Source organism: Fistularia commersonii, chromosome 34 (assembly GCF_037954325.1).
Source record: "Fistularia commersonii isolate RoL2024-O1a breed Wild chromosome 34, RoL_Fcom_v1.0, whole genome shotgun sequence".
Taxonomy (NCBI): domain Eukaryota; kingdom Metazoa; phylum Chordata; class Actinopteri; order Syngnathiformes; family Fistulariidae; genus Fistularia; species Fistularia commersonii.
In genome coordinates, this window is record NC_141317.1 from 4,106,552 (window position 1) to 4,133,406 (window position 26,855).

Consider the following 26,855-nt stretch of genomic DNA (forward strand, 5'->3'; position numbering starts at 1 on the left):
CTAAAGTTAAAGGCTTTTCTGACCTTTCTTCCTTTTGTTCAACCAAGCTAATTTGGTCCCGTGTCTATCAAAGTAAGGTGAACAACTAAGAAGAGGTAAGCAACCCTTTTCATGCGTCTTAACACCTGGGAAGTTAAATAATGCGAACAATAGGAATGGTTCATCAAGCACTTGTCAGATCAAGACAACGACTGTGGAGGTGCAAATAGGGAACTGCTGAAGTGTTTGGTGTCCCAGGGTTTGTCCTTAATCATTAATTTGGCAGCGTGGCAGACTAAATTCCATTTCCATCCCCCCGACTCTGTTTTGGTTACTCATGCAGAAGAGAGGGGCAGCCCTCCACATCGCTTCACCAACTCAAATGGTATGGAAGTCTTTGGGAAATGTTTCCTCAGATGTTGTCGATTTGGATTCCATCACACCTATTCCTTGCCGACTGGGCCGCCAGACTGCACCTGGTTTTCAGTGGTTTACCTACGACCGAAATTGCAGAAAGTGGAGAAAACAGCTGACAATTTCTGGAGTAACAGCAGCAGGACTCCCTGCCAATCCTGCTGACATGTAATACCAAGATTACAGCTGTCAGCCTCAAAAGAAAAGTATGGCCTGCTTCATGAAACTACAGTACTTGCATTGCAGTGAGACTGCTTCCTTGCAAAGTTGCCGTGGATCGCCTGCTGACAGTGATGTCACACAGTGAGGAACTATGATGTCAGAGATGACAACGCAACCCAATGCTGGGAGCAAATACAATGTCTCTATGAACAAGTATTCCTTCAAGTAAAACACCTTAGTGAAGCCTTTCTAACATATCATGCTTTATTTAAAAGACTGCGAGGAGGAAGACAAATTTTCAAGAAAACATGTCCTATAAATAAAACAGACACAAAAGTATAAAAAAAAGAATAGCCATCACACTTTTCTCAACTGAATTGCTCACTGTGAGAAACATCCGATTTCATCAAAAAGACTTGTGAAATGTTTGTTTTGAAAGCCAAAGTCAACTTGCCGCGTTGAAAATTACGTCATTCTGGATGGAAAAAATTGCATAAATTTCAGCTGGGCAGGATTGATAATTAGTCATTTAAAAAAAAACAAAAAAAAACAGGAACACTAACTATCCAGTGCAGGTGGTTCTGAGAGGCTGATGTATATTTAGTTGACAGCAGTGAGTTGTGGGGGGCTGTCAGTGGGAGGGAGCTCAAGACAGGAACAGGCTATAAAGCCTGTGCCTTCCCTTGACTTGCAGCCTCGTGCTCATATTTGTTTCTTTCTCTATTGCGGCACCCAGTTTGCCCAGTTCCTTTGGAAACATGTCCAAGACTGCTCACCCGGTTGTGGACCCCACAAAGATGGGGCTCGGCCGCTCAATTGCAGTGCTGACGTCAGGAGGAGATGCCCAAGGTAAGGAGAGGATGTTATTACCGCAGCTTTATTTGGAACACTCAAAGAAACTCATTAGCGGAGTAGTCAGGCAGCATCTTCAGTGGATGAGCAAAATGCCGAATCCAAGCAGCTGTATGGGGCACAGATTTCTGTCTCAGCAGGGAGGTTTAGGAATCATTTCAGTGCTTTGAAAGTATGTGTAACCAGTCAAAAAGCATTAAAGGGGAGCTAACATTTTGCTTGCCTCCTATGTTTGATGGATTTATGGCCTATTTAACTCTTTACATTTTTGCAGAGTAACAAGGGTCAATTCTATTGCCTACGGAAGCTTTCATGAAATACCGCGATGACTTCTTGTTCATCTAATAGTCCTATGCAACCTTAAATTAGCTGATTCACAATATAATCCCACGTCTTTGGACAGAGGCTTCACATGTCCCTTGTTTGCCTCGTACATTCACTTATTTCACATCTTTGGGGCTAATTTTAGTGGCGGTGACCTTTTTCTGGTATGGCGGAGAAACGCCTCCCATCCACAGCTGCTGTCTGGTGAAACAAGAGCTGCAGCATGCCAACCTATCACAACACATCATCACACTATGGCCTTTAGTGTACAAGGACAAGTTGGCACATTAGACATAAAGTATCATTAATGCAGCTCTTGTCCTTTCCCTTTAGCTATTTTTGTCTCATCTCATGCCAACCTATGAGTCACTTAAAGGTTACACAGTCAATAAAACTTTCGCTGATATGTGACGATGACGTTGGAAAATTTGAAAACGAAAGACCCGAAAGCGTCACATAAATGATGTAACTTTGTGTTTGTCAGGTATGAATGCAGCTGTGAGAGCGACGGTTAGAGTAGGTATTTACACCGGAGCCAAGGTCTACTTTGTTCACGAGGTATGTTTGGCACACAGGCTACACCGGAAGATGCAGGACACACAAGCTGAAATCTATTTGCATATAGTTTTGACTATTACAAAACCAAAAATTGCAAAGATTTTAAAAAATATGAACCAATGGGTGTTTTTCCATTACACAAACTCACCTCTTGGACAATACTCCTGCTTTGTTATTAAGTCAACCATCTGTTACATGAGTGAGAGGCTTTAAATTTCCATATCAACTCACATTGTTCTGAGCTGGGTGAGCTGCATTAAGAATTTGCTCCATCATGCTCACCTTGATCGGTAAATATGACAACATCCATCCATATCTTTATTTAGACTCTGTCTGTCAACACAGGGGTACCAGGGCCTGGTGGATGGAGGTGACAACATCCGCCCCGCCACGTGGGAAAGTGTGTCTATGATGCTTCAGTTGGTGAGTGATGTACAGCAATAAATGTGCATTTAATACCCACTTAAGTCACAGACATCTTAACGGTGCACGCACAAGACAGAAGCTACGATTAGCACGAAGGACTTGAATGATAACACATTTGATGTGCTGCATTTTCCATCATGACAGCAACAGATCTGTGCACCCAAGTAGCAAAATCAACAAGTTGTGAAAGTCTATCTATTCATATTTCTTTTGAAAAAGTCAACGGGCGACATGATGGTATTCAATGGCTGCTAGTGCCTGGTGACTAAAGGATGATGCGGCGAAACAGTGACACTCCTGGCTCACATTTCTTCTATTCATCTCCAGTTAAATAAAAGAACCTGGAAGTTGAGAAGCCATGACCAACTGACAGTGACAAATTTCTAGGATATCAACACTCCGGCATGATAATCTAACTAGACTTGGCTTTTAATCAAGATGTAAAACTGGAACCTCCCCTGCAGGCACACATAGGGATTTTTTGTGATCCTTAATCTTCTTTCAAAGCCATCAGTAGATTGTGTTGAGCTGTGTTTCATCTGCACACGTTAGGGAGGAACGGTCATCGGTAGTGCACGTTGCAAAGACTTTCGGACAAGAGAAGGCCGGATGAAAGCGGCCTACAATCTTGTGAAGCTGGGAATCACAAACCTGTGTGTGATCGGCGGTGACGGCAGTCTGACTGGTGCCAACCAGTTCCGGACCGAGTGGAGTGGACTGTTGGCTGACCTGGTCCGGAATGGTATTCTAGTTTTTCTGAATATAAACTTCGATGCCTTGCACTCTATATTGAAAGGTTCCTTTTTGAAACATAACTCAATAATTTGCCTTCTGAAAGCTTAGATGTTTCTGCTTCAGTTTTGTGACTAGCACTTACTGTCAGCGGGAATATGAACATCTAACATTTTCCACTTTCTGCAGGTAAAATTGCAAACGACGAGGCAAAAAACTCCTCCCACTTGAACATTGTGGGAATGGTGGGCTCCATTGACAATGACTTCTGCGGCACCGACATGACCATCGGCACAGATTCCGCGCTACACCGCATCATTGAGGTGGTGGATGCCATCACCACAACGGCACAGAGGTTGACGCAATGCACCGTTCCCTGCATGCACACGGTGAAGAGTAAGATTTTATGTAATTCATCCATCAGGATGAAATAACCTGCTATAGCAGCACTAAATGTTGCGCGTTCATCAACTCAAGTGCAAGGCCATAAATGCAACATGGACTTTATCACACTGGATAAACACAGCATTGAGTCATTTTACTAGCAAATAGAGCCAGTTACAGAAAATATATAGAATATACATATGTAGAGAAGTATTTGGTTGATGTTTTTACTTATTCTTTTGTCTTATTATTGTGATATTTATTTTTCTTCACAGTCACCAGAGAACTTTCATCCTGGAAGTGATGGGCAGACACTGCGGGTGGGTGTGTTGTCAGGCACACAAACTGAGTGTATGTGTGTTTGGACATATTACTAACACGTAATTTACCATTGATTTAATTCAATTTATTTATTTATATGTTTCACTTTGTCCGTCCATGTAGAACCCCAAAATATAAAAACAAAAGTTTTTTGAGTCAAAATATATGTTTTAATTCCTAATGAAATTCTTAATCAATATAACATCTACAAATTCATATCATCTACATCTACCCTTTAGAAATAGTGTGGACACCATACAAAAACCAAACAAGGATTGGTTTACACACTATTACTACAACGTAAAACCAATAAATTCTTAAAAAAAAAAACAAATATAAAAGATATTGTTTCATTAAAACATAAACAGACTATGTGTTGAAGGTAGTTATTTTTTCTTACAATCAATCTAATTGATTATAATCAAGCAAATGTTGATATTTACAGTACATAGCTGCCAAAATACTGATATATATATATATACACTGATCTGTGTGAACATACTGTGCACTGCAGCTACCTGGCCCTGGTGACCGCTCTGGCCTGTGGTGCTGACTGGGTGTTCATTCCAGAGATGCCACCAGATGCAGGCTGGGAGGACCACTTGTGCAGGAGGCTCGCCGAAGTATGAACAAGAAGCAGTCGTTTTTAACTACGTGTGTCTCTCAGAAACCAATTTTAATCCCTTCTCTCTTTCTATTTTTTTTTCCAGCAAAGGGGCAGAGGTTCTCGTCTGAATGTGATCATCGTAGCCGAGGGTGCCTTGAACAGAGAAGGCAAACCGATCACATCCGACCAGATTAAAAAGGCAAATCATTTTCTCTAAAGTCAGTTATAGGCTGCAATGACGGCATAGCGCCCTAGAAACCGCTTTTGTTTGTCTTTAGTTGGTGACTGACAGGCTGGGCTTTGACACCCGCGCCACCATCCTGGGACATGTACAAAGAGGGGGGACTCCATCCGCCTTCGATAGAATCCTGGTATGTTTATCAGTGGAACACAAATCATTAAATGTGCTCCTCTACAACCTGACAGGGTCTGTTTGTACGCCGTGCAGGGCAGCAGAATGGGCGTGGAGGCAGTGATGGCTCTGCTGGAGGCCACGCCAGACACTCCTGCCTGTGTGGTCAGCCTATCTGGAAACCAGGCCGTCCGACTGCCTCTCATGGAGTGTGTACAAGTGGTACGTCCATGTATTTGTACAACAAAAACAATATATATTTAGCTTGCCAACAGGAATTGTTCTGGGAGAATTTGAGTTTCTGCAACAGTCTGAGATTTCTCTACCTTTACCACATTCCCTGCTTTACAGACCAAAGATGTGACTGCAGCTATGGCTGAGGGAAGATTTGATGATGCAATCAAGCTTAGAGGAAAGTAAGAACATCATCAATGTAGATGTACAACTCATTGCCACAGAAAAGTGTTGCCGTCACGACATTTAGAAAAGAAAATGCGATTAATGGTTTTAATTAGATGCGGCTCTAGACTTGAAAACCAAACATTTCATTAAAATGGTGTGCAGGAGTTTCGAAAACAACTGGAACACCTACAAGCTGCTGGGTCACATCAACCCACCGGATGTTAAGGTACATCCTCTCGGCACCTTTGCAAACGTCATTCTCAAATAAAAAAAAATCGGGGATGTTTAAATGACTGCTCTGGCAACTCCCTCAAAGCCTTAAATCTCCCCCCTCGTCTCTTACCATGCCAGAGTAACATCAATGTAGCCATCGTGAATGTAGGCGCTCCCTGTGCTGGCATGAATGCAGCTGTGCGTGCAACGGTCAGGATGGGCATCATCCAGGGCCACAACATGTTGGCTGTGCACGACGGCTTCGATGGACTGGCCCATGGACAGGTAACTATTTTTCCTCTATTTGCTGTTGAACTTCCTTAAGTTTAATATTTTTGTGACTCAAATAGAGGAATCCATATAAGCCAAGTCCAAGTCAAATTTTACTTTTCCACTCTTCAGTAAACTCAATGTATAGGGCTTCCACAATGTCTGTTTTTTATTCTTCAATAGTGAATTTCCTTTCCATTCAGATTGAGCCCATCACTTGGACATCGGTGAGTGGTTGGACAGGAAAAGGAGGCTCGATGTTGGGAACAAAGAGGTAAAGATTTATGTCATTTAGTTTATTAACCTAAATCTGGACAGTGAGGAAAAAACTTTGCTGAACAAAGGAAAACTTTGAATTGCCTTTTGTCCCCTGGAAGATCGCTGCCGAGTAAATTCATGGAGGAAATCAGTCAGAACATTTCCAAGTTCAGTATCCACGCTTTGGTGATCATTGGTGGATTTGAGGTAAAATTTGCTAGCGATTCTTCCCACGTAGCTTCACTGAAAACAGTCACCTTGGGGAGTTTTCTAAAAAGGCACAAAGAAACCTCTTCATCCCCCACTGTGCTGCAGGCTTATGTGGGAGGCCTGGAGCTGGTTCAAGGCAGAGAGAAATTCGAGGAGATGTGCATTCCCATGGTTGTTATCCCCGCCACTGTCTCCAACAATGTCCCCGGCTCTGACTTCAGCATTGGTGCAGACACTGCTCTCAACACCATCACTTCCGTCAGTGCCTTAATTATCACATGTAAAACAAACAAAAAAGAATAATAAGCATAACATTTGACTGATGTGTGACCTTTTTTTTGCAGACCTGCGACAGAATTAAGCAATCGGCAGCAGGGACTAAGCGCCGTGTGTTCATCGTGGAGACTATGGGCGGGTACTGTGGCTACTTGGCCACCATGGCTGGTCTGGCTGCTGGGGCTGATGCTGCCTACATCCATGAAGAAAGATTCAACATTAAAGATCTGGAAGTGAGATAGGCATGATTGTCGAGCGTGATCATGTTTGAGCATTGAAATGGCGATGTGATCTGATCACATAAGCCTCTGTGTTTTTCTCCAGAGGAATGTGGAGCATCTTTTGGCGAAGATGAAGACGACGGTAAAGAGAGGTTTGATTCTCAGGTATGGTTTGCGGTTGGTGAATGTTAACAAGAGTGAACGGTAACCTCAGAATGAACAGTGTGTGGATTTTAAGGATAGGATTTTGCCATCAGTCCTAACATGATATCTATTATTTGTGCACACATTTATGGAACCGTAGCTTTTTCTGTTCACAAGTTGAAACTCAAGAGAAGGTATTATATGGAATCAGTGGACCACCTCCATGTTTATGTCCCATTAGCCACGCTACATTCACAGCACAAGCCGTATAGAAGTTCAAATTCAAACACTGTATTGTTGCATTCAGTTGAAACAAAGCAGAAATGAATATGTATTACCAATATGCTTGGAGACGTCATTAATTAAAAAAATAAGCTCTATTTAATGAAATGAAAAAAAATTATGGGGTGATGTTTGCCACACAGACAGGCCTTCTTCTGACCGAAGAGCTTGTCAGTATAGGAGTCATTCAGTGTCTCTTCAATGCATTTGTTTCAAAATTGACAATGTTGCCTTTTCTCGTAATGTGGCAAACTTTAGTCATGGTATATACTTAAGTGTATCTGTTTTGGCAATGTGTATTTGATGACTTAAGACGAACATAGGATTCAATCAATCACTTGTTGGCAATCATCGTTTTAGGCTAAACATTGGGACGTTAGTCTGTAATCCTTTAAAACAGGCACAGTCTGTCTTCTCAGTGTTGGATTAATGGGAGATAATCAAATTTCCCCCAAATGTGTATCCCTTTTTAGCAGTTTTTGAATCTAAATTTCTATATTACTATTTCTTGGAAAACATCAATAATTCACATTGCCTACAGGGATAAAAAGCCTGCTAATAATTGACATTTTTAATTTGTTCATTCTGAAAAAGGAACGAGAACAGCAACGCAAACTACACCACTGACTTCATCTTCAACTTGTACTCAGAGGAGGGCAAGGGCATCTTCGACTGCCGCAAGAATGTCCTCGGACACATGCAGCAGGTCTGCTTCGTGGCGGAGCAAAGTGTTCACTATTAGGCTACGGCTTTACTTGCTGTGTCTCTCCATGATAATATAATGGATGGTCATTTTTCTCTCGCCAATTACTTTCATCTGGCCTCCACAGGGTGGAACCCCAACCCCCTTTGATAGAAACTTTGGCACGAAGATGGGTGCTAAATGTATTCTGTGGCTGACGGACAAGCTGAAAGAATGCTATAGACATGGTGTGTTGGCTTGGAAAACACAAACACACACTCACACACACTGTGATATAACATTACAACGTATATTCGCTCAATTCAGTTCCCCTCTTTTATACTATCTTATATAAACATTGAATAACTAAGTCCTTAACAGGTCTTTGCATCATTTGATATGATAGTGATAATGTAAAAGTAATACAATTATTGAAGGTTGTGACAAATAAATTCATGACAGATTGCCCTTTTATTATATTCCCATGCACTTCTCCCATCTCTGCAAACAGGAATTACTTGACAGACAATAGTGAGACTTAAGAAAAAAAAAAAAAGTCATGTAAACTGGACTGATTTTTTCTCTAGGCCGCATCTTTGCGAACACACCAGACTCTGCTTGTGTGTTGGGAATGCGGAAGAGGGCGCTCACCTTCCAGCCACTTGCTGACTTGAAAGGAGACACTGATTTTGAGTAAGATTCACATCTTTCAAATGCCCTTCTGTAATCTTGGTATTATGTTGTTGTAGTCTTTTTTAATTTTCTTATCCTCGAGTATTTAATCCCTCTTTGATTGGCTGCAGGCATCGGATCCCCAAGACACAGTGGTGGCTGAAGATCAGGCCCATCATGAAGATCCTGGCTAAATATGACATCAAATTAGACACGTCTGAACATACAGACATGGAACATGTGATCAAGAAGAGGGGTCCACTTGGGAAGTAAATTGTTTCCATGGCGCAAGAGGACGGAGAACATTTTTTTCTGTTCCTTGTAACTACTATTTTCGTTCAACTATATCACCGAACATCTTAATATAGTAGCTTCTGTCATACCTGATGCATTATTGTCTTTACACGGTAGTTCTGCAGAATTCAGTGTTTTACAGCACTTCTAACTCTCCGTATATCAATTTACGCAACATGATTTCAATAAACAAAATAAAGACATATTTCTAAAATGTTTAATGGCAGTGTGGGTTTTTGCTTTGAATACTCAGTCATTCAGAAAAATGTAAATCTGTGTCACACGTAATATACTGGAAATAATGAGTTCATAAAAGGCTTAGAAGAAGTGCACCCTTAGATTGCAACGGTATGAAGTGAACACAGAAAAAAAAAACAATAAAGAAAACTTGTGTGTGTGTGTGTGTGTGTGTGTGTGTGTGTGTGTGTGGAAAAGCAGCCCCAGGTGAACCACGGTCAAGACAAATACGTATGTAAAACAACAGGTCATCTTCATCTCCCATCATTCTCTGCACTCCTATATTTGCAAATACCAACTACAGTTGCTTTTAGCCAGTAGACAGTGAAGCTGGCATGCATTGTTCCAGCTATGATGTATTTTTAAATTTTCATCACTTAATTGCAAGAATTATATCTTCATTTTTAATGGGTATCGTCGTACTTAATCCCTTTCGCCTGTTAACTATTATTGAAAAAGTTGGAAAAATGGAAAGGTTTTTCACGCTGAATGCGTGCACGAAAATACATCACATAGCGTAAAACGAAGAACAAAAATGAAACTGTAACCAGTACTTAAGAGAATTAAATATATATATATATTAAGAACTATTGTAGCGGTGCGAGTGATTCCGTTCTTGTAATCGGTCCCTAAAAACTACAATTTGAAGCCGGAAAAGGAAATGATTGCTGCAGGGGTGAACGAGAACTCGCGGTGGTAGCCGGGACGTCGGCGGACTGTGTGTCTGCGCTGAGAAAGGTGCGTGTCCCCAGTGTCCGATGCTGTCGCCCGGTTAGGAATGCGTCTCACGAAGCCGAATTGTGGTCTTACATTCGGTAAAACATCAGCGAAGACTGAGGTTTGCGAAGAGTCGCCGTTTGGAATTGTGTGTTTCTGTACTATCGTACTGAACAAGTTTGATTCATTGAGTTAGCTGACGTTAGCCTCTTTCGTTGATTCATAGCACGCTAGGTTGCTAGCCGGAGACGGTAGCATTCTTGCTAGCCGGCTAGCTAGCTGGTAAGCTACTTTGAGAGTGTTAGTAACCAGCCCAGTCAACAGGAGACAACCCGACTGACTGCTGAACCCAGCCGGTATTTCGGAATAGAGGAGGGGGTGGCAGGCGGGGTTGGGAGAACGCGACGGGGAAGAAGTGAGTCAGGAGCGGCTGATGAGTTCAGACCAGAGCGGAGAGCCGCCGCTGCTGCAGGAGGAGGCTGATCCCGGACCGAAGACCGGTGGGAAGGACGAGGCTCCGCTGGGGAGCGAGGGAGGGTCAGGCGGCATGGTGAGTGAGGCCTTCTTTAGCTCAACAAGGTAACGTTAGCTTGCTAAGCGCCCTCTGCTCAGCGGAGATCTGTTAGCACAGTACGCCCCCCTCTGCATAATGAACCATAATTTTTGCCAACTGCTAAATTTAACCCTGCCAGACACATCGTTAGTCGTTGGTTTTCAGGTTCACTTACTTTAACATTTGTACCACTTACTGATTGTAAGATATGAGTGACTATAATCCGAAAGTAGTGTCAGACATCGCACAAACATCAATCACCAACTTGCAACTAATAACAGTTGGCACCCAATTATTCCCACTATTATGAAGTAACTCGACAGCAGCTCTCTCAGATAGCCAGCTAACACTAGCTTAACATTAGCGCTATATAAGCAAGCTCATTAAGCAGTTTGCTGAGTAATCATTAGATAACAAGGAATGATTAAGCCATATGTTAGCGATAATGCTGTTTTAGAGTGGTTGCAGTGTCAACCTAGTTGTTTATAAACTGCACATGTCCGATACCTCGAATAATGGTCGAGGATAAACGTTCATTCATCCCAACGTTAGCTAATCGTGATGGCAGCTAACGTTAGCTAGCGCAGTGACATGCATTGCAAATACCCGGCCTTTGCTGCGCTGCGCAGTCAGCTGACATTACTTGTCTGCCACGGCCTGTAACACAGAAGCGTGCTTGGTAACATATGTGAAGTTGCAGGATACCTTAACGCTTTTAAGGCTTAACCGAGGCACGTTCATTATTATCTCAATACTGGAGAGAATCGTCATCTTGTAACTGACAGCTGTTCATGTCAGGCCAAGTGCTTTTGTCGTTCTTGGGTGGAACAGTTTGCAGGTGACAACTAGCAATGTCAAAGGAGGAGGTTAAAATATTGTTTCAATCAAGTGTCTCAAAACTCTTCTCTAATGTACTTTGATAAAACCGAAATCCATTTAGGTCACAAAGTTCAGTATGTCTGACACTCTTAATTTACAGTATGTGTTCTATTCCTGGCTACAGATCTTTGCAGGGTCAGACTTTTTCACTCAGTCCACAGACCCTTTCAGATCAAGTCACAATATTTCAGTTTTTGCTGTTTGAAAGAAACACAAATGTTAACATTATAATCCAAATATTTTCATTAACATGTTATGTCAGTGACATTTTTGATACTTGTCCTTTTTTCCAAGATAATCAGTAATAGGCCCTTTGTCATGAGGAATCGTGGGTCTCGTGTTGACAACTTCTGGTCTGTCTGTCCCCTGGAGAGTAACCTGGTAATTTCACTGACTATCCAAGGTGACACTAATCAAATTACCAGGGTCAGTGATAGGTTTGCTGGAAATGTGCAGCTCTGTCCTTTATGGTGCAGTGCAAAGATCATCCAAACTTCTGTTAAATTTCTTTTGTGCTTTGGGAAAGGGGCTTGTTTTTAATTTTCTTTTCCTGTCCCAAAGGAGGTCTGGATTCATTCTGTGTAAAATTTAACTTGGTTTACTAAGTAGCAATGTAGTGTTAGTGGTAATCTCAGGCTTTTTTAAGTTTTTGAAAATTGTTCTTTTGCCTCATCTTGCTTTTACCCTGGGTTTTGTTTGGCATTAAAATCCTCTATGAGTGATCTAATCACAAGTAGTCAGACTACTCAGGGTGTAAACACACCCAAGACTCATTTGTTAATGCATCAAGATGCAATCACTCAAACTACACACCAGTTTGAGCCTTGGTGAGCTAAAAGAGTAGTACAGAGTTTGTTGGAATTGTAAACAGCAATACATCCTTGGCTGAATAGAAGCACCACCCAGTCCTAATAATCTTTCCATTACTGTCGAAAGGAAAGAGACATGTATCTTACTGATCAAGAACCTTATTGACTTTTTCTTCACAAATATTTGAATTGATATGCCCTGTTATCGCTTAGCTCAACTGGCAGCTGGTTTCCCACCCCTTTCCCTGATTCATCCTGCTAGATCAACAAAATTATGTACTTTGAGGGGAAAATGTGAAGTTCGGCAGAAAATGGATACGAGTTGGTTGACACAATCTGCCAAAGACAATTGACCGATTCTCTATTAATGATCATAGTACAAATCCTATGCATCAGTCCCTTGAAAAACATCCAATTAGATCTTTGCAAAGATAAATAATTTTGATTTTATTTGCAAAAAAGGGGATCAATTGTGATCCACATTAAAATACCTGGTGTGATCTCAAACTCTTTAAAGCAGCCCATTTGTGATTTGGCCATCAGGGAAGGCAACATATTCTTTATCTGATGAACACTGTAACCAAAACAACAAATGGAATTACAGAAGGCTTTTAAATTCGTGATGTAGGCATGTCCATACATTCCAGTTTCAAAACTGATCTTTGACAAGTTTGTTTAGAAGGCTCAATGCTTGCCTTTAAGGAACAATACCTTTGTCTGGAGCGTTTCATTCAAATTTGATTTAAAAAAGCACTTTGGTTTTAATGCTAACATCCTTTTTTCTTCTTTGAAGGTCACCTCTAAGGGCACCAGTTTGAACCCAAATGCAAAGGTGTGGCAGGAGATGCCTGTGGTGTCCAGTGAGCCCGTTACCAACAGTCCTCATTGGTCTCCCTCAGCCATCAGTGAAGGTGAGATGCACTTCCAGAATTGTATTAAAAATTTCGTATTGAATAATCTCACTGGCCAATAACTAATGTACATTTGCAATTTAGTACACCACGTTGCTGGTTTTCCATAAATGTTTTTCACGATTTTGCGGACATTGTCAGAAAGAGATTTTCTTTTTGGTCTATACTTGATGATTTTGTGGGTGGTGCAGCACTGGGGTGCACCACATTCAAGGTTTTCCTAGCCTTCTAAAACTCTTTGGTAAATTTGCTGTCCATGTTATCCATTTATAAGCCAAGAAGACCACAGGGGCCAACCATGAAACTGAATGGAAGCAAACTCTTCACCATTTTCACAGGTTTTTCTGAGTCAACCTGTGCAGGATGCAAACTGTACACTGTGGGTTTCACAGCCCTGGATAATGGCAGTTCCACAGCAACAGCTGAGATAGCAGTTAATGGAATGGACCCTCCAGAGCCGGGCTTTTCCCCTGCCGAGTCAACCACGGGGACCTCAGGTCAGTCACATCACATGCTTCCTAACTCTTTTTAACCCAGTGTTATTCACTTGTCAAGACAAGTTACAAATGAGTTCATTCAGACCACCTAAATAACTTGGGGTAGCCTATGAATGACAAACAATGCTTATATTTACAGTAGATTGTGTCCCAAGCTTAAATGGAATGATGTGCCAGAAAGTGTGCTCTGAAAGAAAACCTGCTCATGTTTGCTTTTTCCTTGGCTCACAGCTGTCTGCAGGTTTTGCACTTGACTTTGCTAAGTTCTAATCAGTGGGCAGATACTGGTTGCAGTAAGAAACCAGACCGCTTGTTCTTTACAACACATTTCCTATTTTGTGTATATCTGTATAGAAGCTGAACAGTCCCGCTATACCTGTGCTAAACAATTGATATATTTCATTTATCCCTTTGAAAAGTAAATCCCCTCTGTGTTGTGATACAGCCAATAACGCCTTGATATTTACGTGTGTCGATTCAGATGTGTTGTCACCTTCAACAAACCCGTTTCTTAAAGGGATATTTCACAGGCTTAGTCCTCTTTATTCAAGGTTAAACCGATTCTTTGCCCCTTTTTTATTGAGAATCTTCAAGACCCCTGTAGCTGCTGTTTGTCTACACAAAATCAAACTATTCTGATATTATACTGCAACAGTGTTGGCATAGTTTTTCGTTCTAGATGTGACCGATCAAAACAAAAGTGTTCGTTCTTTTGAAATTTTCCACGGGTTTTTATGCAGAAGTAAGACAAAACTCAGTGACTCAGTGTTTCTCAAAATCCAAATTATCTTCATCTTATAATGAGACTTCTTACTGAACTTTGCAATCAAAACTTAAAGGCATAGCATATGTTACCAGCACCATCGTGTTAACCGGGTGAGAGGCTTCAGACCTCACAATCAAAAAGCACCAAAATTTCTCAAGTTCAGCTGTTACTTCTCATTATGTTATCTTAAAAAGACAGATACTGTATTTGTTAATGGGGAAACTCAGTTCCCTCACTGTTAATAGACATTTGAACTCCCCTACCACCAAACTTGCATCAGATAAGATGTGACACATAAAGCCACTTTAACATGGTATTACCTGTGCTTTAGACACATGAGCTGTATGTGTGAAACCAAATGTCGGATCAAACGTTGACCCAATCAGCTCGCGAATGAAACAGCAGTATCATTGCTGATCCAGCCTAAATGTCACACAACAGTGCTTTGTACGCCGAGTTCACAAAGGAGCAACTGTGTCAAAGACTTTATCATGCCACATACTCAAATGCAAACTCTTACTGTTGAGGAACTATAATTGTTGTGGGACAGTGTCCGTCAAATGGCAGAAGAAAAAAAAAATTCCAACTGCAGACAAGATTCTTGAACTTCAGCTCAACTTTTTATAAACAAAACACTGCAGTCCTTACTGCATCAGTGTGGATCAAGTTCTGTCTCTTCAGCACTTCCAAATCAACAAGCAATCATCCATTTGAAATTACACATCTCCTGCATTGTTCCACTCGCGTGTAAAGGCAACACTTCACTGTGTCCTGTTTATTTTCTCCATACTTTGTCTTTGCAAGTGACAGAAGCATAATTGTGACTGAAAATCTTTCTAGACCAGCTGGAGCTGCCATATTTTGAATAACTTAATTTGAACAACTGTCTTCGACAAGAGGAACAAACCGTGATAGTCATACAAGTGAAACTCATATTGTGAAGCAGGGTGTAATCTATTAATAAGAAAAAATAAAATAACCAAAACTAAATTTCACCACTCAGTTAGTAATTGAATTCAAAGTTGTGCTGTCAAAGTCACATCCACACCCGATATTGAGGTATTAGGTTTTGCTTTTTAAGTTTGATGTGAAACATGTGCTCACCCTTCTCACTGTCATTTAATTTCCTGCAGATTCAAAAACTGAAGAACAACCAATCTCCTGTGAGAATCTACGTGAGTCTCTGCGGAAAGAGCTGGAGTTTTATTTCTCAAGGTGATAGCTAAGCCCAAAAGCCCATTGAGTATGTTGAATTTGCAAAAATTGTACCACGCAACACCAAAGGCTAATGTGCGTTTATCTTGCAAACTCAGAGAGAACCTCTCGAAAGATTTGTACCTGATGTCCCAGATGGACAGTGATCAGTTTGTCCCGATATGGACCATCGCTAGCATGGAAGGCATCAAGGTCCTCACTACTGACATGGATCTCATTTTGGACGTCTTGAGATGTGAGTTAAAACTTTATTGATGGCAAATTCAACTACTGGGATTTGTATTGCCTGATGCTTGGAATAATCTGTACTGACCTATCTTTTGCTCAGCCTCTCCCATGGTACAAGTGGATGAGAAAGGGGAGAAAGTGCGTCCAAATCACAAGCGGTGCATTATTATCCTACGTGAGGTGCCAGAAACAACACCGGTTGAGGTAAATATGCATAACAGGGCTTTATCAGTGCAAGATGTTCAGGCCAGTATGGTATCAAGTGGGAAAAACACTGCCTGACTTTTCTGTGAGTTGGACTTTGATTCCACCGCAGAGAAAAATGAGGTAACGAGTGCAGTCCACTTGGTGGCAGCAATACATGTTTTCAAACCACAGGTAAACCGTATGTCCAAATATCAAATTTAAACCTCAGTCATAATGGCACTTTTCTAGTTTTATTTCTGTACTTTCATATCTTTTTAGCAATATTGTCTTTTTTCCGTCATGCAACGACACCCTCGCACAAATCTTACTAGACTTCTCCCAGTCAAGAGCCGATGATGACATCATGATGCGCATAGAGGAAACCTGGGATGTGGAGTGACTGGCTTTGGCTCTCTCTGTGTCTCTGTCTCTTCCCCACTCTCTCTCTCTTCCCCCCTTTCTCTCTTTCCAAATGCTGGCATTCCACTCCCATCCAATGAGCGTTCAGATTATGAGATCTGAGGGTCTAAGACTTGGGACTACTACACGAGTGACCGTGTACTCATAAAATAAACCTAAAGATTATAGTAGTAGTGATGTATAAATCTTAGTCTCAAAGGAAAAGTAGCAGAAACAATAATGGAAGGCGGTAGCAAATAGCCCTTTCTTGTGTCTTTATAGCAAGCAAAAAGACATTATTGTAACAAGAAAAGCTGCGTCACTTTTAGTGCTGTGGAAAACGATATTCACTGCAGAGATAAGAGCTACCTCGCTGGCTGCGCCATATCGAGTTAGTGGTGCTCCTATCTGTTTTCAAGCAACTTCAGTCGTGTGCTCTTGTTGTTTATCTCAACCATACTTTCCATTAGCCTGTAAATGACAAAAAATACTTGGATTTTTTGCTTAGAGATATGCAGGGTGAGCAAAGCTGATGCTTTATAGGTCATTCATGGTGTATTTTTTTTTTAAACCCTGAGCTCTTCAAATTTGTTCTGATGAAAAGCATGATAAATTTTCAAAGTGTAGTCACTATTGTTTCATTATTCAACAGGAATTAATTGTTTATGAATTAGTTAATTCATTGAAAAGAATGAGTTTACATTAGTTAAGATACTTAACACCATGCAGAGATAAAAATGGCTAAATTTCTCAGACCAACTTAAGTATTAAAACACACATTTTAAGGTATTGTGGATCTGATGAAATGTTCTCAAACACGTTTAAAAATATTTGATTTTTGGGGAACTCACAGGAAGTCTATCGATCATATCTATTTACATTGCAATTTCTCTGATCATTCAGTCTGCTAATGATTGTGTCCTATTTGTTATTAAAAATTTAAAACAAGTGGATCTTTCTGAGAAACAGCACATGTTGCTAATCTAGGCTTCTCAATTGGCCATTTCTCAATTGTTATCAGAAATGCCAACACAGCAGGTTTGCACAAAACCCAAGTGTTTTCCATTTGTAGACTGAACATTAAATTAATCCAAATGAAGAAAAGTGGTGAAATTCAGCTAATTTGGAAAGTCTCTCCTGTAGGAAGTGGAGTCGCTGTTCAAAAGTGACAACTGTCCAAAGGTGATAAGTGTTGAGTTTGCACACAACAACAACTGGTACATCACATTCCAATCAGACACAGACGCTCAACAGGTGAGACAAGTAACCTTTTCACCCTTTCCCCTTTTTGTCTTGGGTTGGCATGAAATGTCTCATGATTTTCTGCCTTCCTAATTCTAGGCGTACAAATACTTGAGAGAGGAAGTAAAAACATTTCAGGGAAAACCCATTATGGTGAGTAGAGAGAATAGAGAGAAAAGTTTCTGATTTGAAGCAGTGTTTTTTCATATGCTTTTTTTTAGCCTGCTAAACTTTTTTTTTTTTCTCGAAACAGGCCAGGATAAAGGCCATAAACACATTCTTTGCAAAGAATGGCTACCGTAGCATGGATAGCAGCCTGTACGCTCAGCAATCTCAGAGCCAATCGCAGTACAGCTCTCCACTCTACATGCAGCATGTCTATCCCCAGCAGCAGTACCCGGTCTACGGCATCGTACCTCCCACCTGGGCGGCCTCCCCCACGCCCTACTTTGAAACTCCTTTGGTGAGACACCGTTCAGAGTCATCCTCACGGTTTTGCAGCCTTTATCTAAATGATTCAGTTGATCTTAGTGCCTTAATTTTTGAAGTATAAATTCTGCTACATAATTAACATTGAAAACCTCAAGAAATACACCAAGTCTCTTCAGCCTTGCAGGCTTTTTATGAACTTAGAGATCCTGTTGACCTTTGTCATTGCCAGTGTCATTTTGATAAATAAATACCTCAAATTGAAGGTTAGACAGCGAAGGCAGTATTGTTGCACCTCAAATTAGTTTTATCTCAAGTCTGTGGACTTGTATCATGAAAGAGGTGCAATTATGTATTCCTGCTCCTTTCTCAAATTTATTTTGTTTGGCTCCAGGCACACACGAAAAATGGTAAAATAGTGAAAGTCTGTTTTTCGATTTGTAGTTTGTCATAAAGAATGATTTTTTTTTTTAGAAAACGATTATCCCAATGTTATTTCTGCTATTTTAGATAGAGGTTTGAGGAAATAGAGGTAATAGAGGTAATCCAATTAATTGTAGTCATAAAAAACTTTTTATTTCGTTCCTTTTTCTTGTGCAGGCACCTTTCCCAAACAGTAGTTTTGTGAATGGATTTGGCTCTGCTGGACACTATAAAACTGGCTCCAGTTCTCTTAATATTAATCGCCCATTCCACAGAAATCGGTGAGTTTTCTTTACGTCAACTCTGTTTCCCTGTCTAATCTGCTCTTGCTCAAGCATATTGTAATTTGAATGTTTGGTTTTCCACCAATTATCTGTTTATCTGTGTGCATGTTACAGTGAGCATCAGATCAACTGCATTTGAATTCTGTCTAAAGCTAATGTAACTCCATCGGGGCCTTTTTTCTTCAATCCCTGTCTTCTTACTATTCCCACAGTGTCCCCCTCTATTCAAGAAAGAATGTAATAAATGCCTTCAGGTACCACTATTCTGTTGTACAATAAGCTTCACCGCTACCCTCCCATCCCTTATCATTCTGCAGCCAAATGACTAAATCCACAACAGTTCTTGCCTCTCTCTGCCTGTCAGATTTTTTTTTTTTTACAGCCATATTTCCATTTGTTAGGGTTACTAAAAGTCTGTACCTGGTAAATGAGATTATGGATTTGTCATTTGATTAATGTCTTCCTCCTAAATGACATAAGCTGCTGTCAGTTTCTGAGCATTCAGCTTTTTTCTTTCTGGTCATATATCTGGTTTGCAGTTATATTATCACATGTAACCATGTTCTATCCATTCCAACTTACCATTGATTATTTGGTTTTCCATCATTTTCTTTTTACTGTTCTGTTTATCAGTGAATTTGTTTCTGTATGCCATGTTTCCTTTTGTTGCTTAACCAATCAAATGCTGACTCTAAGTGTATTCAAATTGAAGTGTTTGTTTAATAATTTTTGTAGAGATCATAACTTAATATGTTCATGTGGTACAACCAGTTTCATTCAGAAGTATCTGACCATAGAATATTTTGTTGGACTTTTCCCCTGTGAAACCTGATGATGAGATCATGTTGCGCTTAGAGGGAAACTGGGATGTGGAGTGACTTGACTTTGGTTCTCACTCTCTCTCTTTCGTTCCTCGTTCACCTATCTTTTTCCTGAACTTTTTTCTATTCTTCCTTTCCAAATGTTGGCACTCCACTCCCACCCAATGAGCGATCAGATTATGAGATCTGAAGGTTAAAGGCACAAGCTTCTCTCGAGACTCACCTTGAGCAGCTGTGTCGTGACTGCACAACAATGCAATGATTGTGCAAATTATTTGATATATAAAAATAGGTGTGCCAGACATTGATAATATGATAATGCATAATTTGTTTAGTATTGGTGGTCTGAGGTGAGCTCTTCAGCCACCACAGTCAGGAAAGTGGAAGGAGCAGATAAGAGAGTCCAAATGAGCCACAGAAAAGTAAAGACGCAGCAGCACAAACAATAGACAGTCAAAGTAAAGTCATTCACTGTAGTAGTTATGGGTATTTAAGTTTTTACAGTTATAGGGAAAACAAAGGGAGCTCTTTCCAAAATGCTCTAAGTCAATGTATCGAAGAGTATAATTATTGTAGAACAAAGAGGTCCACAGTACCAGGACAGTATGTAAGCAGCTAATCGGTCTATCAGGACAGCAGAGCTTAGCACAGTGGTCAGCAAGCCAAAAGTTTCTTGGCTTATGTCCAGTAGTCGACCGGAGCCTTTTTTGTGTGGAGTTTACATTTCTCCCCTTGTGCCCATGTGGATCCACTCTTGGTTCTCTGGCCCCCACATTGACCAAAACAGGCATTTCGTTCACTGTACATGCTTAAGTTACCAATTGGTGTGAATAAAAGTGAACATGGCCCTGGGAGGGCCTAGGGGCTAGTTCAGTGCAGACCCTATCCCCCTCCATTGTGATCCTGAGGCCAGGATAATTGGTATAAATAATGAAAGATGTAATGAAATCATTGTATCAGCATTTTCCTTCCCATCCTCATTTCATTGTGCCCTTTATTTACACACAAAGGAACTTAAATTTCACTCAGGTAGTGCCCTGAAACAACTTAAAAACATAAAATTCAACTTGTACAAACCCTAGATTTAGTAGTTGCTTTTATCGTAAGGTGATTCCCCCCCCCCGAACAAGAAATTTATTTGAATTTTGGATAAGACTATTGCAGAGCCTAGTCTGGGACAAAATCGGGTAGCTGACAGGGTCCCTTAAAAATATAATAGAAATTAATATCAAAATACAGTAACTTCAGCCCTTAAATTTGAAATGTTGTTGCTGTTTAAGAAGCATTTGATTGTCAAATACACAATATTTGACCCCATGTGTCTGCCTTTGCAATTATTTTGCAGAGATGCAGCTCAGGAATCCCCTGCATGTTTTTATTTACTTTGAAGATACAGCATGCATTCTTATTATTCCCAAAAATTTCTTTCTTATCTCCGTCTCATTTCCTGTGAGCGGTCTTTTTTTTCTTTGACTGCATTAAAGTCTATATGAGTGTCCCTCAGACTGGAGTGCCAGCAATTTAATGTGCTGTGGCCCAATGAATTCTATTTGAAACGGTAAATATCCACTGTCATTAGAACTGTAAAGAGGAGACGTACTTGCATATCCTTGCAGTACCTAGTCTTTTCATTTGAAACCAGCATGTTAGTGACTTAAAGATTTGAAGTACTCAGTTTAGCTGCCATGTCCAGGTGACACAACTTGGAAACTTAAAACAGCTTGGCAAATTCACATTGCTTAACACCACCACAGAGCATAGCAAAAGTTTCTTTTGCTTTCTGTTCTTCAAAAAAAAACCAAAAAAAACATGTTAATAATTTGCATCTTAGATTTATTTCAATGTCAGAACTCTAAACTTTTTGGCATGATATGTTCTCTTGTTGTGCCAAGATCTGACTTTTTATAAATAAGATTATTTAATAAATAGTGTCATAACTTTCACAAATGTGTTTTTCAATTGAGTGGACCTTGCAGGTGGTGGCGTGGTTCCATCAGTTCCTCTGAGGGTGTACGGTGTGGTGGCTCAGTCTGAAGCAGATTTTATTTTTCTATTCCTTATGATGCAGGTTCTTACAGCTCAAGTAATTGATCATGTTAAAACTTTGCATATTTTCAGTGAGATTGTATTACTACTTACCAGTTGCTGGTCATCGTTTGTTCCAACTAGCTGACATTTCCAAGATTTTTCACCAAAAATATTGAAATCAATAGCCAGCTCACTCACCCTTTAGTATTGATATAATGTAGAAAAGTCCAATTCTGAGAAACCACATGTCCACATGACTGCATGCCAGTGCAGCATTGTCTTATATTCAGGTGACAGCATGTTCACTGTGATGGCTTCCTTTCTGTAAAGTTGAAATGGTAATAGTATAAGTGATACGGCATACAGGTTTAAGCATTTTTGTTTCACAAACCTTGTAGAAAATGCCGGACTTGTTAGTGTAATGCACGTCAAGAAAAAAAAACTCCAGTATCTAAAAAATAAAAGGCTCACCTTTGATTTCCCCCTGCCAACAGAAATCATGTAAAGCCCCAGGTGAGGACAGGTGAAGTCACTCCTGCAACTGTAACTCCTGTCCCCTTGGAGAACCTGTCTGGAATCCGCAGCCCACAGCCCCCTACGCCTGTTGCAGCGACCACCACTAACACGGTTCAGACGGCATCTGACCTGAGCGCCGCGTTCTCTCATCTCTCTTCCTCTTCCTCCTCTTTGGACCCCAGTGATGATGGCAGTATGGCTGGACGAGGACGGTAATGATTTAATCTGTCCTTTATCTTCTTCACTGACAATCAGAATTATGCCTGTTTTGTTCCCCCCTATGGTTGCTGTGGTTTCACCCATGAAATCTAATTCTCTGATCCCTTTTTTCTTTTTTTTTAATTCAGACGGAATGCACCTTATAGAGGGACCAGGAGGAGGCGAGAGGATGAGCGACTCATGGTAAGTAGCAGAATTTTGATCTTGTAAAAATGATACGCTCATTATTAAAAAGACAAATTAAATAGCTAATGCTGTCCTGTTGATTTGTGAACTTTCAATTTACTTTTTCAGAGGCCTGTGCCCCTGGCTGAGGTCAAGGTCCCCCCCCCTAAATTTGACTTGGCTGCTACCAATTTCCCCCCTCTTCCCGGTTGTGTAGTCAGTACCCAAGGAGAACCAGTGCTTGAAAACCGAATGTCGGATGTTGTACGTGGTTTGTACAGGGACAAGGTAAGTGTAAACGATGACCGTAGCTTGAAATCAACTCATATTGTGAAAGAATTGTTGAAAGGCAGAGTGGTCATGGCTGCTTGTGTTTGAATAGATTGAACAAACCAATAAAGAAGCCACTGTGAATCCAAGTACTAGCCAAGCCCAGGTCACAGAAGATGCTGTGTCGACCTCAAATCCTACCATGACTGCAGTTAAATCTGCTACACAACCACTTGCACCTTTGGCCCCAGGGTAAAACTTTTTTTTTTACATTTGTATCTCAAAATAGCTGCCTGTGTCAAAGCCGAAACCTGAAGGTCATCAACATTTGTTTTGACAGCAGCGCTCGCCAGGAGAAGAGGGTCGAGCGGGCCGAACTGCCAGCGCCGAAAGTGACACAGCGCACGCCCAATCAATCTACGGTCAACTCCTCCACATCTTCGACTCAGCCGCCGCTGAGTTCCAGGCCTCAGCCTCCAGCGGCTTCCACGCCAGCAATCCCAAGTACATCAGCACCTGCCCAGGCCACAACTCCTACCCCTGCACAGGTGACTGTTGGTTCATCTCTTTTCATATGCAGCTATCTGCAGTTCAACAAATTAAGTTTTCATTTCTAAACCTTGGAGGCTATAATGTTTGAAAATGTGCATCACAAAGATAACTGTAAAACGCAGAATGAGTTCTTCGGCAGGGTATCTGATAACATATTTGTTTACGTTCCCTGTCTTTGTACAGGAGCCCCGTAAACTCAGCTATGCTGAGGTTTGCCAGCGGCCACCCAAGGACCCCCCGCCCGCAGCCCCTGTTCCACCCCCCTCTGGCCCTGCATCAGGCCAGCCGTTGCGGGAGTTGCGCGTGAACAAGGCTGACGAGCCGGGCTCTGGCATGGGTGCCGGAGAAAAGCAAGAGAGAGCCCATGACAGGGAGGGGGGACGAGATTGCAAGGAGAGCAGACCGCCTCGTGAACGTGACTCACAAGCCTATTTCCGCAGCAACGGCCCCAGAGGCGCTGGGGGCCTTAAGTTCCGGGACCAGAGGCGGCAGCCTCTAGCCCGACGCAGCTCCCCCCAGGGGGGTTACAGGCATACTGGCAAAGAGCAGAACATCCCACCGGTTTCGCCAAAGTAAAACTTGATATGAATAGAAAAAAAAAGATGAAAGAGTATATACATGGATTATATAATTATATAAAAATGTATAAAAGCAACAACATTACGGTAGCCACCTTCCCCTGGAACTTGTCTGCAGAAAAGCTTTTAAAATGACAATAAGACCGGGACATCCAGGACTAAAGGGCAAAATGACACCTGCTGAACAAGTGATTTGTAAAGGAAACAAAAGTCTTGTTGTGGCCTCCAGCATTATGCTTAAAAGAATTTAAGTGCGATTTTTAAATGGAGGCCATCTCATTTATGCCCTGCTAGGGAGTGGTGGGATGCTGGGCTCAGTAAATGGCCCTCTACCTTTTTTTTAATTAATAGATGTTGGTTTGCAAAAATATGCACTAAGACGAAAAGAACATGCATATATGTCATGTACATATACAAAGATATCACTAACACACAATGAGACATCCTTTTTTTTTTTTTTTTCTTTTTTTTCTTTGTGTGCTTAGGTTTGCAAGTATGACTGAAGGGTTGACTGATGTCTGTATGCATTGATTGTTTGGCAAATGATTGACAGCCACATTGCGCTGTGGCACAGATGTAATGAAAAGGTTGATTTTTGATTTTACATCAGAGATTCAGAATCTGTCCTTGAACTGGACAGGGTGGTCTTCTAATGTATATTACTGAAATGTTCTATGGTGGTATTTTGATCCTGGTTCATCATTGGCTAAAACTGTATAAGTCAGATATCCGAAACTGTTGATATTCACCAGTCGTGGTTTTATTTGAAGCTGACTTCCACTTTGGGGTGCTCTTTGGCATGATGGCCATGGTGAACCTGCTTGCCCGGTCCATTTTGTTTTATTGTTAAGTTTAATCTTTCTGAAAGGTTTGGGTCTATACACGAAAAGGTTTCAGAACAGTGTCATGTTTGATAATCAGTCAGCTTCTCTGTTTACATGTATATCTGGTGTGCAGGGAGATGTTTTCCATGACAGAGTAGGCTAACCGTACGATTTGACTGTTCATGCACCTGATGGTTACGGCAAGAGGGTTTGGCTTTTCTACATCATAGGATATCCAGGTTAAGCTTATATCTGTGAATTGGTCTTAACAATGGCATAGTGTCAAAATAGACTGAGTGCCCTTAGCTAAAGAGGATAGCTACATGATATTTGGCAGCCAAGTTGTGACTAAGAAGAATATTGGGAACACTTTCACGTGCTATGTGCCAGCTGCACAGGATTATAGAGTACTAGGAAAAAATGTTTTGGACTGAAATTGACGTGGTCGTATAAATAATGTAGTTCTCGGGAACCTTTTGGCTCAGCAAAACTGGATTTTGAAGAAACTTTAGCGGTATCATTGCCTATGCTATATTGTAATAACCCTTCACTAGAAACGTGTGGGAGAATGTAATTGTTCTAGTTCTGGATTTTTACAGGGAGGCGTTTGACAGCAGGTGTCCATGAATTGTTTTGTGCTTTTTAGGGTGAGATTTTTTTTTTTTTTTTTTTTTGCCCCCCCCCCCTTTTTTTTTTTCTTTTCTTTTTTTTTTTTCTTTTCTAATTTTGAAAACAGGTTGACTTAGAATTTGAAGTTTGACTCACTGTATGTATTGCTTTTTAAATTAATTTATTTTAATTCTGATGCGCAAAGCTTTTCTCCCAATCTTGGTAGGCTGGTATCCCCAAAGTTGTGTGAAATCGCATTGGCAAAGTAAAATCACGCATATATGACATTTGTATACTGTTTGATATGTCAGCTGAAAGAATACTTGATGCATTGACTTTGGGTTTAGAAATGCAGTAATTGAGTAACCAATCACTGGGCCTGTTATTTCTTTTTCATTAATGAGTATGAGCAGCTAGTGATTTAGTATAATTAAATGCACTAACTTGTTTTTAAAAGAAGAAAAATCCTACTCATGAGTAATGTGAAATCATTTTAGATCCATATGGTTGATGTTAACAGGCTTGCAAATACCTACAGGAATTGCTCTCCCCCTCCTTGTTTGGGTTATTTTCTGTTCATTTTGGTTGGGGTGGCAAAAAAGGAAATATAGTTATTGATCAACCAAGTGTTTGAGACACAATCCTAGAACTGTATGAAATGTCACCAAAAATAAATTATTTTGATTTGGCTTTCCAGTGTGTCATTTCTTTGTCGTTTTGGGTTTACTTATCTGTGCACTATATATGATCAATTAGTCATATCTTGAGATTTGAGAGTTCAGCAGCATACACGCTTTCCCACCAGACAGTGACTTTCGTGTCGTCAGCTTTCGTGTCCAGGATAAGTGTTTCATGTTTTATTCGAAACTGAGCTAAAATATTGCTTTTAGTTTTCAAACTTAATGGTTCACAACTGTTAGATATAGCTGTGTAGCTGTATACAATGGCCCCACAGCTAATATCCCTAAACTGACTGAAATTGCCTGGTGCCAATGATCTACTGACTGAAACTTGGAATCTAAATCACTGTCCAAAGTAAGTTCTTCTTGTGACTTCAACCTTCACTGTACATGTATGTCATTTGTGACTGGAGCTATGGTATCTCCATCATCATTGATGAACGTCTAGCTTGCTCTGTGTTCACTGAAGATCCAATTTAAAGCTGAGGGCCTGATTGAGGAACCTGACATAAATAGGAAGTCAGTGGTGGCCCTGATATAAAACTGGCCTCCTAAGAAGGGACTACGGGGATGTGGGACACACCATGAAACACTCCAACTGATGACATGAAAAATTCTTGCGTATTGTGTGATCTAAGGAAGTAACTGGCAGTATAAGGATTTTATGCAAAATAAATAAAGACATGCAGTAGATGTTTATGTGCGTGGTGACAAACTTCAGTATTTTCAATAAGCATTTCATTTACCATTTGTATGTAGGCTTGCTTGCAGCATCATGCTGGC

General features: G+C 40.8%; 2 protein-coding genes across 5 annotated transcripts; both read left to right on the forward strand.

Annotated features, from left to right (window-relative positions):
• Positions 1–1,233: 1,233 nt before the first annotated feature.
• On the forward strand, positions 1,234–9,256 carry pfkma (phosphofructokinase, muscle a). The gene is made up of 22 exons (XM_086141165.1): positions 1,234–1,404; positions 2,216–2,289; positions 2,635–2,712; positions 3,268–3,457; positions 3,637–3,802; positions 4,107–4,151; positions 4,667–4,775; positions 4,863–4,958; positions 5,038–5,130; positions 5,208–5,333; positions 5,463–5,527; positions 5,676–5,739; positions 5,865–6,011; positions 6,200–6,270; positions 6,374–6,461; positions 6,570–6,722; positions 6,809–6,973; positions 7,065–7,126; positions 7,982–8,093; positions 8,218–8,317; positions 8,657–8,762; positions 8,873–9,256. Exons 1-22 carry the CDS (start codon positions 1,314–1,316, stop codon positions 9,012–9,014), a joined length of 2,343 nt encoding a protein of 780 aa, XP_085997291.1. The 5' UTR covers positions 1,234–1,313; the 3' UTR covers positions 9,015–9,256.
• A 718-nt stretch (positions 9,257–9,974) lies between these two features.
• Positions 9,975–26,082, forward strand: larp4aa (La ribonucleoprotein 4Aa). Of its 4 annotated transcripts, none has more exons than XM_086141156.1 (17): positions 9,983–10,539; positions 13,024–13,141; positions 13,480–13,638; positions 15,538–15,619; positions 15,718–15,854; positions 15,948–16,051; positions 17,576–17,686; positions 17,774–17,827; positions 17,928–18,137; positions 18,704–18,807; positions 19,023–19,064; positions 22,154–22,387; positions 22,523–22,577; positions 22,689–22,847; positions 22,942–23,081; positions 23,170–23,377; positions 23,565–26,082. In XM_086141156.1, exons 1-17 carry the CDS (start codon positions 10,423–10,425, stop codon positions 23,955–23,957), a joined length of 2,427 nt encoding a protein of 808 aa, XP_085997282.1. In that variant the 5' UTR covers positions 9,983–10,422; the 3' UTR covers positions 23,958–26,082. The 4 variants fall into 4 exon arrangements, with proteins under 4 accessions (XP_085997284.1, XP_085997285.1, XP_085997282.1 ...); XM_086141157.1 differs by having other exon boundaries at positions 23,173–23,377; XM_086141158.1 differs by lacking the exon at positions 19,023–19,064 and having other exon boundaries at positions 9,975–10,539.
• The last annotated feature ends 773 nt before the right edge of the window (positions 26,083–26,855 follow it).

What these genes read in the sequence shown, in the direction of transcription:
- pfkma (XM_086141165.1), top strand. Translation starts at nt 1,314, where the DNA reads ATGTCCAAGACTGCTCACCCGGTTGTGGACCCCACAAAGATGGGGCTC. An exon ending in TCATGGAGTGTGTACAAGTG is followed by an intron (nt 5,334 to 5,462) that starts GTACGTCCATGT and finishes CCTGCTTTACAG; the next exon opens with ACCAAAGATGTGACTGCAGC. An exon ending in TCAACATTAAAGATCTGGAA is followed by an intron (nt 6,974 to 7,064) that starts GTGAGATAGGCA and finishes GTTTTTCTCCAG; the next exon opens with AGGAATGTGGAGCATCTTTT.
- larp4aa (XM_086141156.1), top strand. Translation starts at nt 10,423, where the DNA reads ATGAGTTCAGACCAGAGCGGAGAGCCGCCGCTGCTGCAGGAGGAGGCT. An exon ending in CAGAAACAACACCGGTTGAG is followed by an intron (nt 16,052 to 17,575) that starts GTAAATATGCAT and finishes TCTCTCCTGTAG; the next exon opens with GAAGTGGAGTCGCTGTTCAA. An exon ending in GAGAGGATGAGCGACTCATG is followed by an intron (nt 22,578 to 22,688) that starts GTAAGTAGCAGA and finishes TTACTTTTTCAG; the next exon opens with AGGCCTGTGCCCCTGGCTGA.